The 17817-nt window shown below is 35.4% G+C and overlaps 1 protein-coding gene across 8 annotated transcripts in view; it reads left to right on the top strand.

The window, feature by feature from the left end:
- LOC111003471 (homeobox protein cut) overlaps window positions 1-17817 on the top strand; it is a 121163-nt gene that overhangs the window by 80625 nt on the left and 22721 nt on the right. For all 8 annotated transcript variants that reach the window (XM_022274014.2, XM_022274031.2, XM_022274023.2 and 5 more), the window contains one exon: window positions 13280-13461. In XM_022274014.2, coding sequence (XP_022129706.1) covers window positions 13280-13461 — 182 coding nt within the window. The remainder of the gene's footprint in view (window positions 1-13279; window positions 13462-17817) is intronic.

Here is a 17817-nt window from a genome sequence, read left to right as displayed (position 1 = left end):
ACTCTGCATTGTCTTAATGGGAATAATACTAAGAACGAAAAAGCGTTTAATAGGAATACAGAGGCAAAGGTAACATTTTTAATTACTCCGCACGGGGACACGCAAGAATTATTTTCTTCGAACATTCTCTGTATTCTAATTACACATGTATTCTTAACAATGAAAATTCCAATTAATTCTTAACTAGATGTACGACAAAGCGAACTCGAATATTTATTTGAAATTTGCTTCGCCGCAAATTAATTTCGACGTAAATAAGACCTCGATACGTTGGAAAAGTTTGTATTGGTTTGTTTGTGAATTAGGTTTGCGATAATGGTTTTGTTTTTTGATTCAACAATTGGAAACTTTTTGTACTCAAATATTGTTTGAGATTTCAAGGTGGCGATCACTTTAGTTGATTTTATATTACGTAACACATATCTAAGGTAGGGTAGATTCATCATCGGACACAACTGTTTCTTCAAATCAGTTTTTGTTTCTATATGTGGAACTAGTTGCCCACTGAAATATTTCCAAACCAATTCCACGTACAGTCCATCAAGAAAATAGCGAAATAATTCTTATAAGGCCGGCAACGCACTTGCGAGTTGACTATGTATCCATTTAGTACCACTTACATGAGCCTCCTGCCAAAACCTCTCTCACAGTCACAGAGACTACCTGGTTATAATAAAATGTATAACTTTATACTTAATGAGTTACCTAACGTATAACCTAGGTCATATCGCCCAAAACTTACTACATATACAAGCAAATTAAAACTTATAACACAACTGAAGCGGAGGTTACACCGCAAGTGAAACAAAACACAAGATCGATTGGCAGACATTCGCATTAATATTACAAAATTTGATTATCCCATAAAAGAGTCGCTCCATAAAATTCTCTAGTTGCTGTAGTGTGCAACGAATTAGGAACCCTTTTGATCGTAGCCCCCCTCCCCCCCGGCTACGCCATTCATTTTCATAATAAAATCGTAACAAACGACCCAGGTAGCGAAATATGGAGAGAGAACCAAAATTTATGTGAACGCGATGTTTTGATTTATACACGACTTGGTCTATTGCTCTGTTATTAATAACTATCAGACGTTTAATTATTGTTAAATTAATTGAGATACATTTACCTTCCTTATTGATAAACTGTGAAAGAGCTTTGTAATTTAGATTATAAACATCGTAAGATAACACGAAAAAGCTATATCATTACACATAGAACACATAAAAGAGAGGACGCCCAGCAGAAACCTGGGAATGTGGCTTAAAAGTAATAGGGGATTGGAAAATAGAAGAATCCATCAATCTGTAACAGGTCGTGTCCACAAGTATGGCATCGTTCTTATATTTTTGAATGTACGTAAATTTGTATCATGTTGTCCTAAATTCCTCGTGCAAAAAAAAAATTTAGTGGCACTGGTAGTGTGAACGTTTTTTAGTAAAGCCCCTTTAAATGATATAGACGGTTTAGACATCTTCTAAAATAAAAGCCTTATCCACAACAAGGCAGCCTTGCTAAGGCCCCAATCAATCTGTCTGTACGAGATACAAGCCTCTAAAATCTAACTATTGTTCACGAATAGGAAATTTCCATTTGGATTTATTCATTTGTCTAACTTTTGTCGGGAACTTCCAATTTAGAAACGATAACTCGAATATAGAACGGATAACTTTGGCCATAAATAATAATTTCAACAAACTCTATGTTTTCGTAAAAAGTATTTGTATTTAGTTTATATAACTTTTGGGTATTATCATAATAAGATAGTCTTCTAGGAATTCATTAAGTAGCGTTTAAACCTTTTTAGGCAAGTAGGTATTCAGTGACACACGCCGACGATATTTTCCGTAACCGGTTCAGCGAATCTTAAATGCGCCTATTGGTGCATAATTCGAACCTACGATCTTAGGGATGAGAATCGCACGCTGAAGCCACTAGTTCAACACTACTTTTGGAATTCATTAGTACATTATTGATATTATATCTTATTAATAATATGTCCCTATTACTCAGATCATTATTTTGGTTCAAGATTTCAGGTCTCCCGTTCTATTGTATTGGATTCGAATATCGTACACGATTTCGTGTTGAGAGACGATTGTTATAAATTTAACGGGGAGCGCCGATAAGAATCGACTCGCACAGACGCAATTTTCATAGATATGGCTCAATTAACAATTGGTTTCAATCGCGAAGACGTTCCTGGATATAATAAACTGCCTCCCTTCCCCCTCGAGGCAATCTTATTTCTATTTGGAATATTGCGGTGTCAATTTCGAGTATTGAAGTTGAACATGGAACCCGCTAGGCACATATTGTCGGCATATTAATTCACCGATTGGATCCGAGATTTGTCACTTCCTTTGAAATTGTAACGTGTTTTCTTACTTCGTATATTTATTGAAGTATATGAGACAATCCATACTTGATTTTGTCGTCGCGTTGTAAAAATTAAAGGGCATGTCAAAATTTCCCGCTAAAATCGGAACAGAGCAAACAAACCTTTCGAACGTCAAACATTCAATAATGGAACGGAACGCAAACAATGTTACCATAATAAAAGTTGTGTACAAAAGAATTACACAATATTCAATTGTGGTGACGTCGACATTGGGAGCACCCCAAGCGGGTAACGCATTAATATCAATATATCAATAATCGTCAATATTGAGGCGCGATCAATGAGCCACAGATTAAAAAACCCTATTTTTTTCTACCCCTCTATAATCTATCGATGATTACCGATCGGACACGCTTGCTGTTTTGATTGCGCATTCGAATTATAAAATTGAATTTACCATTGACTATTGAGTTGTCACTTTAATTCGATAACACTTTACATTCAAGTTTAGAACCCTTTTATTGGAATTTGTCGTGGTTAAAATATACTTTAAGCAAGCAATCATTCTCTACATATCTATATCTATATTCAATATTCATATATATATATATATATTTGCAAATGATACACAATTGAAAGTGTATGTGTGCGTATTGATTGTAATGAATTTTATACGTCCTCATTTATGTTAGGTACTTAATTACACACGACAAATAAAACAAGTTGAGCCGATGCGTATAGACACTTCCAAAGACGATGGAGGCAGGGGGAGATAGGAATCGTATGTTTTCGGATTAATTCGTTCGTAAAATCGTCTCCTCCGATAAGAATGGCAACTGCTGTGTACTAATTGAATCTACAATTGCGCTGGGATGTCTGATTTCATTAGACGCCGATGTGTGAGTGAGGGGGGGGTGGGGATAAGTAGGCAATGAGAAATTACACCCCATAAACATTTGAACGAAAAATTGCTTACTTTTAATATGTCAGAGATAGGCTCCGCCTTTGATGAAGAGGCACTTTAATAATCGTTTTCCTTAGATGTAATATTGCCGATTAAAAATAACGCGCAAGCAAGTTATGCATATACAAAAATCAATTTGAATATTCAGAAAGCATCTTCAAAACACGATTCCGAAGGGGGCGAAAATGTGTATTGTTTCAGAATAATGGTATTTATATGCTACATTGGTTTCAAGGGAAATCACTCTCTGAATCGTCCATAACGTCTGTATCAGGCACTCGGAGCACTCGCAAACAAAACATCTTAAGTAAAAGACACGCGAAGTGTTCTTACGACGTTTTCGTTTCGAACGCGGTTGAATTCGATATTACTTAAGCTCGTATTGAAATTTGGGCGGGGGCGAAGATTTGGTAGAATATTAAACATTCACGTTTATTAGTTTGTCCTCGAACGTATTTGGTAGTCTAAACGGGGGTAGTTTTCGATGGCAAACTTGGAAAGTGTGTTAACGAGTCCACCCTCGGTGTAGTTTATTTTGCTAATGGGGATTACATTCAGTCGATTGTGCGGTGTCGGTAACTCGGGGCAAAAACTTCGCGAGTCTCGACTAATAACTACTTGATGCGATAACTTTTTGTCACGTATCGCAACGTAATTGAAAGTTTACCAAGATTACAACAGCTAATGGAGCGTGCGCTCAAAAAGAGATCGTAAAAGGCAAACTGAAAGATAAAAGAGCCGAAGTCAGTCGTGTATCAAAGGCGCCAATACGTCGCCAAGCTGAATGGCGATATGAAAGCGCTGGAAGAAAATTGGTATCGTATGATCTACTTTTTATACAGATAAAGGGACCGCCTCACAAAGGCAGCTATCGGAAGGAAAACGAAAGGGTAATGCGGGCATAAGATGCGCATCGTCACACACGGCCTAATCACGCCGCCTGCCTCCACCACCCCAACTTTTGCATATTGCCCAAAGTGCCCACGCTTCCCCACGCTGGGGTGTATTTTTGCTGGTAGGATAATTCTTTACCGCATCAACTGTTGCTATTCGATTCTCGATTTTGTTGCGTTCTTTTACAGTTGTCGGGAGCGTAAATGTGACAATTTCGCTTGCGGGATGATTCTTGTCGGTTTGCGGGTATCCTCTCGACGCTTGGGGGAAAATAGACTCTATTGCGATGTGATAAGACACATGTGATACATCCGCGGTTTGGTTTCCGTATAAGGGTGCTATGACGTTTGAGGGATTCGTCTTAATTGTGAGTGTTGTGTTCTAGTATTGATTTTTTAATGTGTGTCTCGCTTTTATCTGTTGTACGACTGAGACCGCATTTTCATTTTAACAGTAATTAGCTGTTGTTCGTTACTTTTGGATATAAAACTCATTTTAATTATTGGGCTTTAATTGGGACTGTAGCCTTCTAAATTTTAATGAAAGTTCGGATTTTCATTATGATGTGTAGTTGCATTCGTTGGTTTTAATTAAAATATTAAATTTGGATGAGACTCGTATGGATTTGCGAAGGTTAAAATTTTTGAGAGTTTATCTCTCAAAATGGTTCATTATGTGTTTTACATTAATTTCTAGGTAACGAGCCATTCACATGTATAGTTTTTCTTTGAAATCGTATTAAAACGAAAAACTTTTGACTTTACAAAATATGTCCAAAAAAATATCTCCAAGAATACGTATAATGACATAAGTTTAATGTGCGTTCATCCAAGGTCGTAAGTTCGATACCCAATTGCACCCATGGACTTTCTATATGCACATCAGTCGTTCACAAGGTGAACACAAGAAACATTGTTGAAAACTGGCCATAGACCAGTTAACAAAAAAAAAATATCACAAAAATTTCTTTATTTTGCGACTGAGGCACAAACTAGCTGCTGTGGTCTCTGGCAGAATGACCAGCTCTGTGGAACATTCAGCTCCTCAGCATAATGCTGAGCCAGGGTCAATTACAGCCACAGCACACACGCATTACATTACACATTAGGAAAAGGTTTTTTTTATTGTTTTTGATATTTTTCTTTGATTATTGTTATTTTGTACTGTTATGCGGGTGTGTTTTGTTTGTAATCAATGTTACGTCTGTCTGTCTGTCTGTCAAATAAAGAAATCCAAGGGTTCCACGATGGTTATACGTTCGTGCACGCGCGATGACCACACACTTTACAATAAGAAGCACAATTAAGAGCAAATACCCCAAATACCTACATTTCATAGCGAATGTTGGCAGAATCAAAAAAGAACGCAAAATTACGCTTCTAGAAATCGCTAGCCCACTTGAGGTAATTAGTGTCAATTTTATTTATAATTATAATTGCGGCGGCAAACATGTTATATGAAAAAATGATTCTACAACGTGTCAACATATCTTCGCCATCTGCTAGTTGTGGAATGATAAGCATTAGCCTGTAATTAGGGCTGCATCTTAAAACCCTAGATTATATTGAATTATCTTGTGCTATAAAATTGTTGGGCTATTTTTATATTCAAATTATGAGCTTTTTCTTATAATTACCTTGAACGTATACAAACTAACTACATAGTTTTATAAAGACTTTAATATTTTGCTGATACACCAGTATGTTCGTCTCATTTAAGCTTTTTATCATTTTTTTAAGGGATCCAAAGTCTCCTTAATATTACAGTCGTAAAAACGATATTATCATTTACATAGGTTTTTAATTTTTTTAAGAGCTCCATAGCCGTGCGCCTCCTTCTTATTACATACAAGTCATCAATAACGATATGATCCATTAGTGCACTGCCGGGGATCGAACCTACGACCTCACGAATAAGGATCGCACGCTAAAGTCTCTAGGGCACTCTTATAAATTTAATAAATTAAAATTCAAATATCCCATCCAGATCTCTATATGCGGGACGCGTTCCCCTTTCTTTGAATATTTACACAACTCCTTAATGCTTTATTTCGTCTATTTGCTTTGTCTAATTAGAAAAGTCCCTACTAATTAGTACATATCGTATTTTGTCGAAAACTTTTAAAAGCTTTTGTGAAAATAGTTAACGGGACATTTACTCAGGCTTTTTCACCTGTTAGGTTCTACTGTTTAAAGTTGAAGAGAAGTTTCTAGGAAAAATATTTTTTTACGTTTTACTGTTTATGATAGAGTTGGGTGGTCTAGTGTTGGCCTTGTGGCTTCGGTGCGATTAAAGTCGTAGGTTCGTTTCCCAGCTGTGCACTAATGGACTTTCTATTCTCATTTAACATTCGCTCCAACAGTGATGGAGCATTTCGCGATGAAACCAGTTTGCCTCAGACCCAAAAAGTGTGTCACAGGAGGCTGATCAACCTACAAATGATCATTAAAGAGATACGTCTGAGGCCCAGACCTAAAAAGGTGATTGAAGAAAACTGGGGCTCAAAGTTCGTAAAATATCCAGAAATTGTACAGTTTTTAAGTAGGACTTACAGCTGAAAGCTTACAAAACAAAAGTTTCCAGAAACTATTAAGCTTATTCAATCCGCGTTCCAAAGTTGTGTCTAAATAATCTGATAAAAGCAATATACAAACAAATGATGTACTGGCACAAGGATGCTATCATTTAATATGATATTCAGGTTAAACTGCCTATATCCTAAGTGGCAGCTCCTCATAACTCAGTCAATCTCCGGCCGTGCCGCGAATCGGAACTGGATTCTGTCGCACCATTTATCCTTGACATTCTGATGAATAAAATTTCCTTTGAATTTTGAATGAAAATCATGAAAATTACTATGGAATATTAGTTATTACTGTTAAAAAAAAATTATCAAATGACTACTCGCTGATTGGTAAAACGCACTAAGTTATTTATTTATTTATAACTAAAAAATATTATAAAATTAATAGGATTCGATTAATATGTTCTAAGTACTTATAATGTTGCTTAATTTATAATGTTTGTTTTAATTTATTTTATTACTTTTGATTACTCAAGATGTCATATTGAGCATGGTGTTATGGTTGCAGCTCCTTACAAACGTTGAGTAAAATAACTTGGCTATTAAAAAGAGTGGCAGAGAGTTTAGAGGCTACACACTCTGGACACTCGCACTGCCTTCAGGCCATGAGCGGCGGAGTCACTTAGCATCAGGTGCCTCCTGCCCGTCTGCTTCCTGTAACATAAAAAAAAATTATAAAAAATTGTATTATAATTTTTAATATAAAATATTGTATGCTAAAAAATTTCTTCATAAACTCGAAAACCGTAAAATATTGTGGTATTTCCGATTCTAATACGATGGCGTATCGTAGAACCCATATTTTAACCACATTAGTCAAAATAATCTAACGATGATCTTATTGCAACACCCTCCTATAACGCGAATTTTTTAAGGCATAAACACTTCTTAGACAACTGATAACAATACTATTTCATTTATATATTTAATATTTAAGACTTATTAAAAGACCCATTATGATTGTAAAGTGTATAACATTTTAATAATCTAACTATACAGACTTTTAAGACTTATTAAAATACTCACCTTAAGTATATAACATTTAAATAAACTAACTAGGCAGATATATAACACTCTGAAATAACGATAAAATGTCGTGAAAGAAACGTGGCAAAAGGATTCAGACATAGTAACAACAAAATCTATTTCAAATATTTCATAGAAGTCAATTGTCATTTCATCGTTCAGGTATAAACAGCTTAAGCCCGAATTTTCATTTCGCGAAAAAAGCCGTTTTTCTTTTAATTCCGAATGACGTTCGTATAATTGCATTGTATCGCGTGCGGTCTGTTCACGTGTCGGAGTTCTGGTGCTGACCAAACTCTGCTTTAGGGGTTATTTATTACACCTTTTTAATTTGTACTTGAATTATTATATTTTTACGTTATTTTTCTGCTATATACTCTTTAATTATATAGGAGATAAAGGAGGTCGAAAAAAGTTGAGAGAATGTGTAGTCTGTGCCAAAGTTCTGTTATCTATGGTAATGCATAGAATATCAACGTTGTTGTGGATGTAATCGTTGTAAGACTATTGATAAGTTTTCTTTATTTGCTTAATAGTTAGTCCCGAAGTATCAAGAACTTTAATGAAATTACAAACAAATTCTGTCTCCTACAATATCGGGTTCTGTTATTCATAACACGAAGTAATAACAACACGGTAAACTTCGTTTTCTATTCTGTTTTATAACTGCAACGATAGACAGGCAATAAATGAGCTCCCCGAACTTATAATTGCTTCATTTCGTTGCCGGCTGCCACAAAACTACAATTGCAATTGTCTATGGTACATAAATTTCGAGTTATCGATTCGCGTCGAAGTGAAAAACCGACAGAAACTAATCATCGAAGCTACTAATGGCTCCTGTCAATGCATTTCAAAATGGAATCCGACTCACATCTAGCTATAGACAAATTCACCGCCAATTTCGCTGTCAACGTCATTGTCATGTTTTCGAATTTCAAATGCAAAACTATGCAGTTCACAGTCATTGTAAAAGATATGCAATGAATACTGCGCTCACAGCGTATTTTTATACGCGGTTTTCTGATCACGCATACCTGATTGACGATATGACGTCTGTTGTCAATCAACGCTGGCTCGTATAAAAGCACCGCGACAATTGTTGTGAATATTTATGAATTGTTGCTGATGTCGTGACAATCCGCTAAATGGCCGATAAATTTTCGCATTTTAATTCCAATAGATGCGGCGCTGTCAGTCCTCGCCCGTCATAATTCGAATGAAATGTAAAACGAATAGGACGAAATCTCTTTTGGAGATTCAAAACTCATGTCCAACTGTTCAATCATTCACGTCATTTATCATTTTTCCTCGAAATGAAACTCGCTCCGAACTATACACTGAGCAATAGATGTGGAAAAAGAAAAACTCGCCACCGTAGAAGCTATCCGTGCGTCTTTTTTGTTTTCAACAGTTGGTATTGCGAGCGGAATCGCCGTCGGAAATCGGAGAGGGTTCGTGTCATCGGGCATTCTTTCTGGCCGGTGGCCTTTTAAATTTCGCCGGCTAATAACGGTAACCCGCCAATTCTCATGTTTGACCAGTTTGACAGATAGCCGACATGGATTCCACTTTGTGACGGCAAAATGGCGTATTATACCTTTTTATTCGTTCACTTGTCTTTCATCACTTCTTTTGTGATTGAGCCTTGTACAAATTTATGACGATGGATTGTCAGGGGACGAATTGGATCAGTTTTGTTACTTTATTAGATTTGAGCCTTTGCCATTGACGTTCTTTCCCATTGTTTTGTCTGCGTGATCGTTTTCTTGTGTGATGTTTGGCTTAATACGTTTCTTTTGTGACGAGGCTTTGAATGGGTCTGTTACTTTTGAATATTGACATTTCGATATTGGAATTTAGGGACTGTCATCTGAACAGAATTTGATACATTTGCATAATAATCGACCGTTCTTTTAACTGATGCTATGCAGCCAATTCGTTCGTTTTGGGTTGTCAGCAAAAATCCAGCAATAAATCCGGCGTCTCGGAAGTCAAATGCATCGATTGCATTTTTCCCGCCTTCCTTTTTCATTCGATGTTATTGCTATTTTGATAATCTGTCCTCCCTTTGATATCTGCATCGCCACTTGAAATGGAAACAAAAAGATCTGCTATTTTGCAAGTATATTTGACGCTCCTGCTTAAAGGGGTCCTAACAACACAGTTAACACAGAGCAACTATGACCATTTGGGTCCGACGAAATCAGACAATCGGCGAGCCGTGCAAAAAGACTAGTAATTAAACTAAAAAGCGTCCCAATAAAACCTCTAACTGTGACGACCGAAAACATAATTGTCTATAGTAATGATTGTAGGTAATTGGCGAACTCTAACCCTTCTGAGGAACCTTTGCGCTGTCCAAAGTGTGGGTGGAAGCGACGGCTAAACAGCGAGGCAATATTCCAAGTGGATTATAGCTGACACATTGAAACTCAGTTCTTGTACACACTAAACTTATGGAAATATGTTATATATCCTATACATTAAGAACAAGCCAGAACAGATCCATGCAACTTCCTTACAAGCAATATCGCAGCACACTTCGCAAGGTTTGTGTTAAAGAATTAAATACATAAACAGCTATTAGGAACAAATATGCCATGGCAAAAGAATAAATAATAATAGCGTAGTCTAAACACTATTTTGATCCACGATCCGCTTCTCAAGACACTTTCTTTTGCATTCTAGCAAACTGTGTAATCGACACCCAGTGTCTACCCTAGAAGATATGACATCCAATTGTTTAAAGGTTACTCTTTTGTCCTGTAGGCTATTCTATAAAAAATTACGTCCAAGTTCTCGCTGTAAGCGTATACCCTATACTACACATCTAATGGCGGTCAACGCAGGCCGAATTAAGACAATAATTACACGCGGTTCTGTCCGGACTAAATTTCGTTTAGTACTTTTTATGTTGAGTTGACCATTAGGTACATTTGACCAGCATTAGCTTGTTTACAGACTTTTATTGCTGTAGGGAAAAACATGCTATTTTGTTTAACTAACATCAGTGGCCCTACAGTCTTTTTAGTTTTAAATCTGACGTGATTAATAATAGCTAAATAGACGAGTTCGATGACGTCACTCTCGTCGACTTTTTGGGTCTAAGACGAGTCGGTTTCCTCACGTTTTCACCGATCAAGCCAAGCCAAGTGAAATGCGCCCATATACAGTACATTGGTGCACGTTGAAACCACTGAGCCAACACTGCTCTATTTATTGTGGTTAAGATATTTTAATTTGAACATAACTAAAAACATATTTTTCATTATAATTATATTTTATTATTCAACCTTGAATATTCTACAGTTTAATTAAATAATTGAATATAAGAAATAAATGTGTTAACCAAGCGTGGCAAATATATGGCGGTAATTATCATATTATATCAATATCTGATTATTTTAACCATTATTTTATAGAGGGTTATTAAATGAGATAATAAATGAGTCACTGACTGAAAATGTTTTGCGTCTTAGAGCTTAGTTAAGGAGTTCCAAATGAATACTTAAAAATATATATATAAATCTTTTTACATATTCAATCTATGTTGTCTGATACAATATTAATTATACTACAGTCAAAATCTGTTATATCGACGTCGATGGATTTGGTCTTATATTTGGTCGTAAAAACCGATAGTCGTTACAGCTGATGACGTAAGAACGTAATACAATAGATTTCAGCCAGGACCTTTCATTTTGGTCAGTATAACCGGTATGTTGTTCTAAACGATGATGACAAACGATTTTGACTGTCTCTACCTAATACTAATTGAATTAAATTGTTTTTATTTAAAACGCACTCTTTATAGTTTTCGAATAGTAAATCGAAATGAAATTTATATATCCATGTCTTGGTGAATTAAGTCCAATAACAAAGAGCTTACTTAAAAGGCCAGCAACACCGTCGCGACCCATCTAGCAAAGTATTCATGGTATTGCTAAACATCCGGTAAGAGTTCTGCCTGTTTGTCCCTTGTCTAACTACTAACTTTAAAGGCCGGCACTTGAAACCTCTGGCATTGCGAGTGCCCATGGGCAGTATCACTTAAAAGGTGTCCGAGTGTATATATAAAATATATATGTACCTAAGTAAAAATAATTCTAATAGGATCGGAAGAGACCTGCACTTTTCATATGTCAAACTCAAGGCCTTGTCAAAATTTGTTTATCTTACGTTATGACACATTTGACAGCTGCAAACTCAACTTTCATAAAGATAAGGTTTATTTTGCCGTACCACTGATGGGATTATCTTGTCTATCATTAATTTTTATTGTTTTAATAATGATATACTTATTTTTTTTAACAATGATAGATATATTTATTTATGATTAGGTTTATCAAGACGGAAAAACCAATTATGATGTTTGATTCAATAACATAATTATATTTAATATATAAAACCATTCTAAATCGAGCACTGTTAATTACAAAAAGTTTAAATATAAATATTACAAACGAATAAAAACAATTAGACAGAGACTAATTCATTTTGATTTAGTCAAATTTCTAAATTTATCCTTATTTTGGTTATCCTTGAAGCGTCACAATAATTTAAAAATCATAATTATACAATGAAAAATCCAGTAGAAGTCAGCGGCAATTGTAGTCTGTGACCACAGAGTAAATAACTCTACAGCTATATGCGTCACTCGCGAGTCAGACTTCCGCTGCATACGATATGCATCTTCACGGTCGAATGCGGCCGGCACCTGGAACAATTGATATCTTCCGAAGGTCAGACAATTACATACCATCCGTGATCGTGAAAATATTGTGAATTAAAATGGAAAATATTCGAGTTTAATCACACAATCTGACGTTTCGTTAATCTGTGGAAAATAATTTATCTATGAAATAGTTATAGTCTGTGTCTTGATTTTTTTGTCCTATACAAGACTTATTGTCAAGATATGATACAAATATACATGATATGAAACCCAAGGCAAAAATACGTCAACAAGTAATAAAACTAAATCACATACCACGCCATTGTATGTGATAAGTTTGATACCTAATTATTTTATGTGTGTTGTAAAATACGATATTTTATTTTTTACGGTTTAATTCTTCGGATTTTACCTGTAATCACGAAATATTTTTATCTGATGCAGTAAAGGTTGTGTACATAACACTAATTAAATATACCAATGTTGATAATAAATGACACAAAATTGCTATCTCCAAGAATGTATTTCCACGAAAACTGCTTTCTTAATCAATGATTTGCACAGAAATTTTTACAGACAAACAAATCGCTTTTCTTGCGACAGCAATGATACGAGTCGTCATATTGTTACAGTATATTATAATTACAAAAAATACCTTTGTAATGAAAACTAGTAGAAGTAGACCAGCGGTCTTTTGTGACTGACAAACATAGCTTTGGGTTCAAAATTTTCTAAGTAATTTTCACGTGATCCAGTATTTATATTAAATTCCAAACAATTCTTTCATTCCAGATAGCACAATTAGTAGAAGACGTTAGGCGGTTGCAAGCGTCGCTGTCAGCGTTACAAGAGGCGCACGCACAGCAATTACAACGACTTGAAGAGAGGTTGGACGAGAAGAAACAGCACATAGCCAGGCTCGAAGCCAGACTCGACACCCAGCGGGACTATGATGATATCAAACGGGAGATCAGGTATTATTCTTAGTTTCAAATTTAATTACAAATTGCGCTACAACTTTTTAAGTTGGGCCTCAGATTTAAAACTCCGTGAACATTTCTAATAGGTGATCATATTTCTGTGCCTGATACACACCATCGACTTTAATTTAGGTTTAAGGCATGCCAGTTGACTCATGATGCTTTCCTCTATCGTGTGGTTTAAAAACTATTAATGACTTAATAATACCAAAGAGAAGGCATGTCTTTTACAAATTCCATCAAATCTTCCTTATCTACGATAAGATACTTGCGTGTGCTTCACTGATTAAATTTGTTTAAAATACTCCCAAAATAAGTCTTGAAGACAATAGAATTGAAGGTATATAGCGGTCATTGTTCATTACTTCCGAAAAGCACATCGTTGAGAAACCATAGACCGACAACACACTGGCAAGCTCTGGTATCTCTTATGTAAGTGTGTATTAGTGGCTGCATCACTTAACATAATAAAATATATTTAAAAAAAAATGAAGTAAAAATACTAGTAATTTTTTGATTATTTTAAATAAATAAAAAATACTAACAAAATAACGCCTTCTTTGAAATTGATCAACCTACTACCGAATATATCCAGCTCCAAATAAGTACCTACTGTTTAATCCGTTATAATCACGAATAATTCTAAAGAGGTGCCTGAACTAAAAATCTCTTTTACTTCTGCTAATTTAAAACCTTGGTAATAAGGGACAAACCCTCGAATAACAATTGATATAAAAAAAATTTCTTGAATCCATTTGCACAGTGAGCACATCATTCAATATTGATATTAACATTTCCCAACAATACATTTCTGTAGTTAGTATAAGTTAATAACTCATTTCGTCATTTAGTTGCACTATTAATCACACTTGTGTGTGTAGCAGGACAATAGGACCAGTACTCTGATTTATGGTAGGAACATGTAAGAACTTTAACTTATATCAAGAAAAAAAACGCACTCGCGATTATAGCATCGAGAGTGTCCATGGGCGGCGGTATCACTTAACATCAGGTGAGCCTCCTGCTCTTTGCCCCCTATGCTATGAAAAAAAAACAACGCGTATACATATTTAATTAATTTCTCCGGGTATTAAACTGTTGGTTTTAAGTATAGTGTGAAAGTTGTCATTAATTCATTAATAATTTTAAGGATGCCAAAAATCGGTTTTCAAGAATAACGCGGGATCTATCATTTCTAAACTTCAAGACAGGGGAGTTGACAGTCTTTAAATTTTTCGTTTTATATTAGACACGCTCTACTCTCTACGCCCTTGACTTGCGAACTGGTAGTAAATGTAAATTTACAATTATTTTTTTGACGTTCATAAGTGTACATGTTTACCTATATGAATAAAGATATTTTTGTTTGTTTGTTTGACATATAAATAGACAAGTGTACCCCGTATAAAGGGCCTAGGTAGACAAAAGAGGTAGGCCTGGAGTGTATCGTTCGTTTTCTAATGTCGTTATTATCTTGGTCTTGTTCAAGGCCCATGTATCACGGTTGGGCAAGAGACAGCAGCATCTACAAACAAAGGGTACATTGCCCTCCCCTTATCAGTATGAAGCGTGTCTTCGGTGCTATCTTGTTAATAAAGAAGAATCTGGTTTTATACTAAATACTATTCCACATGTATTTTGGTATGGACAATCTTTGTAGACATTTGACCGAACCTAATAAGTAATCCACAATCTCAGACCGTTACAATCGATCGATCTCCGATCCGATCTGTATCCCAATTACCAAACCCTACGAAGACAATCGAGAGAACCTACAAGACGCCGATATAACATTGCCAGAAGGCACTCTTGCCGGCTTTTTAAATTTTTTTCACAAGGCATTCTAATTAAGAAATATCCCATAAATATTATATATAATGTTAGATGAGTTAGATGTTAGTTTATTAATATATTACTTTATAACGGAACAATATTTTGTAACACTGATCTTAGTATATGACCCTTAGTTTGACTGATAAGGAGAAGGAAGGCGCCTCACGACACACATATACTGATTATCAAGGTATACGCGCAAATAGATACATAATATACATATATTGGGAAGTGTGCAATTCAGAAACGCAGCTTCCGATAAGATTCGACCTAAAGTTCTTTTTTGTTACATATGTCCACGCTATGAAGAGATTTGATGTAATTTGTGACTAAGAAAATCAAACTATTTATCATTGACTCTGAGAAGGCATTAACAATCTTAAGCAACAACTTAACCTGAAAATATTCTTGTGCAACAGAAGTTTAATACTTGCAGCTGAGTTTCGTCATCAGACTTCGAGGTGATACGGGTGGAATTTCGCATTCTGCCCGTTCCACGACCGATCGTTTGATGGCAAACCTTAGTTCCCATTTTATAGGTCACACTCTTCTTGAAGGTCGTGTCAGTGGTGTCTTACAACTTCCTCCCTTCTCCCCTGTCTTTGGCAACCCACTGTGTGGTGTGATGGGGTGATGGTAATCTGTGAGAGCCTTTGATCGGTTCAGCCAGTAAGAGGTCGGCCTCAAGGTCTGGTGCCCTCAACTCCTCTAGCCTTTCTGGATCTCTGTGTATTACATGACAGCTTCAATCAAAAGTACTGGGGAACAAAATTTAAATGTTTTATTCATTAACATGTTATTGGTAAATTATGTTTCCCATGGGCAGGAAACTAAAAAAAGTTGGGAGCGATTTAGTAAATCAATATAAGGACAAACACGGGTGTAGGATAAATTCCAAATCTTGAACCGTTTAGCGTATAGATGATATGTTTGCTGGGACTTTGTCGCAACTAAAAAAATGGACCACCGTTTTTGGTCCACGAAATGCCGTAAAGTTTAACTTACTGGTTTACTCCAAGTGGGGCAGAGGGTACAAATACATGCCTGATCAATCCTGGTATTTTCTGGTCTGGTCCACTACAATCGTTGCCAGCTCTAATTTGGGCGGGCATCTGGAATTACCTGACCTGCTCATTGCCGTAAATTTTGGGAGACTAAAATTCATATTTTCCGACATGTTTAATAAATTTATATTGTATTTTTTGTGTGACGAATGGTAAACAGAATTTTGGTGTAAATATATTCTTAAAGTAACCTTCATAATAAAAAGGCTTTATTTGCATTAAAATTATTAAAAATGGCGCATAAAAAGTAATAAATTAATTAAAATTCGCAGAAAAACCTTGTTAGACCTCATAACATTACATAATCTTAAATAAATTGTACTTTAAACGTATTTATGAAACTGCCGAGTATATAAATTTGATGTTTATCATTATACATAACTTGATTAGAATTATATTGTACTTGACTGCAATAGCGTGCATTGTATGATGCTAATTTTGTTGAAATTTCCTTAGTAATTACAAATGGGTCTACAGTTTTATGAAGAATTTAAATTTGGAATAAATATGGTATAATCTGTGCTCAAGACTTCTAGCGCGAAATTGAATTAGAGAAAAATAAATAAGTGTTGTCTATATTGCACATTTTACGAAACTGGTAATTGGTTATCACAAATGGGCCTACACTGTCATGCAAATTTGAATTTGGAATATGGTATAATCTGTACTTTTAAATCGCGCGAAATTTAAATACAGAATTATAAATTAGCATTATCTATACATAGTGTACATTATTCGTAACTGGTAACAAACAATAGAAAAAATAATGACTATCTGGATGCTTTTTTGAATTACGAACGAACTCTTCAAGAAGCAAGTGACCTATAACATTCGTCCAATAAATCACTCACTCGTTCAAAAGAACTGCTTTGTCTACACTTCCTTTCAAATTGTTTACGTTGCGGTATTGAGACGTTTGCGTCATAATGTTTTACAGCATTCCTAATTGCGTGTTAAGGGCTGGAATAATAAAAACAAGTGACTGTTGTCAGTAAATAGAATTGTTTTACGTTAGATATAGATAACACAGTGTGACTGTAAAAGAAATGCGCACATAGAATGAACGAACGATCTTACAAGTAACACCTCAGATTTTTTATCCTAACTTCCTTCAGATCGGAATCTCTTCACAACTGCCCCGTCCAGCTTATCCCAAATATCACTGGAGTATTATTATTATTACTAGTACGGACCAAACAACTAGTTTTTTTTTTCACATTATCAGCGACACAGATTAAAAATGTTAGCGTCACAGATTAAGCTGCTCATTGATTAAACTATTTGTCAAACTAATAATTGAAATCTTATCCGTTTCTCACGTGTTTCTCAGTAATCGAGCGGAAGACGGCATCCTCTGATAACGCTATTAACGAATTGTATAAACAATGGGGATTGATGGGATCACCTGTCTCAGGTATCAATACATATTTTAGATAAGGAAATTTATGGGGTA

Source organism: Pieris rapae, chromosome 14 (genome assembly GCF_905147795.1).
Source record: "Pieris rapae chromosome 14, ilPieRapa1.1, whole genome shotgun sequence".
NCBI lineage: Eukaryota > Metazoa > Arthropoda > Insecta > Lepidoptera > Pieridae > Pieris > Pieris rapae.
This window is presented reverse-complemented; position numbering and strand designations above follow the sequence as displayed.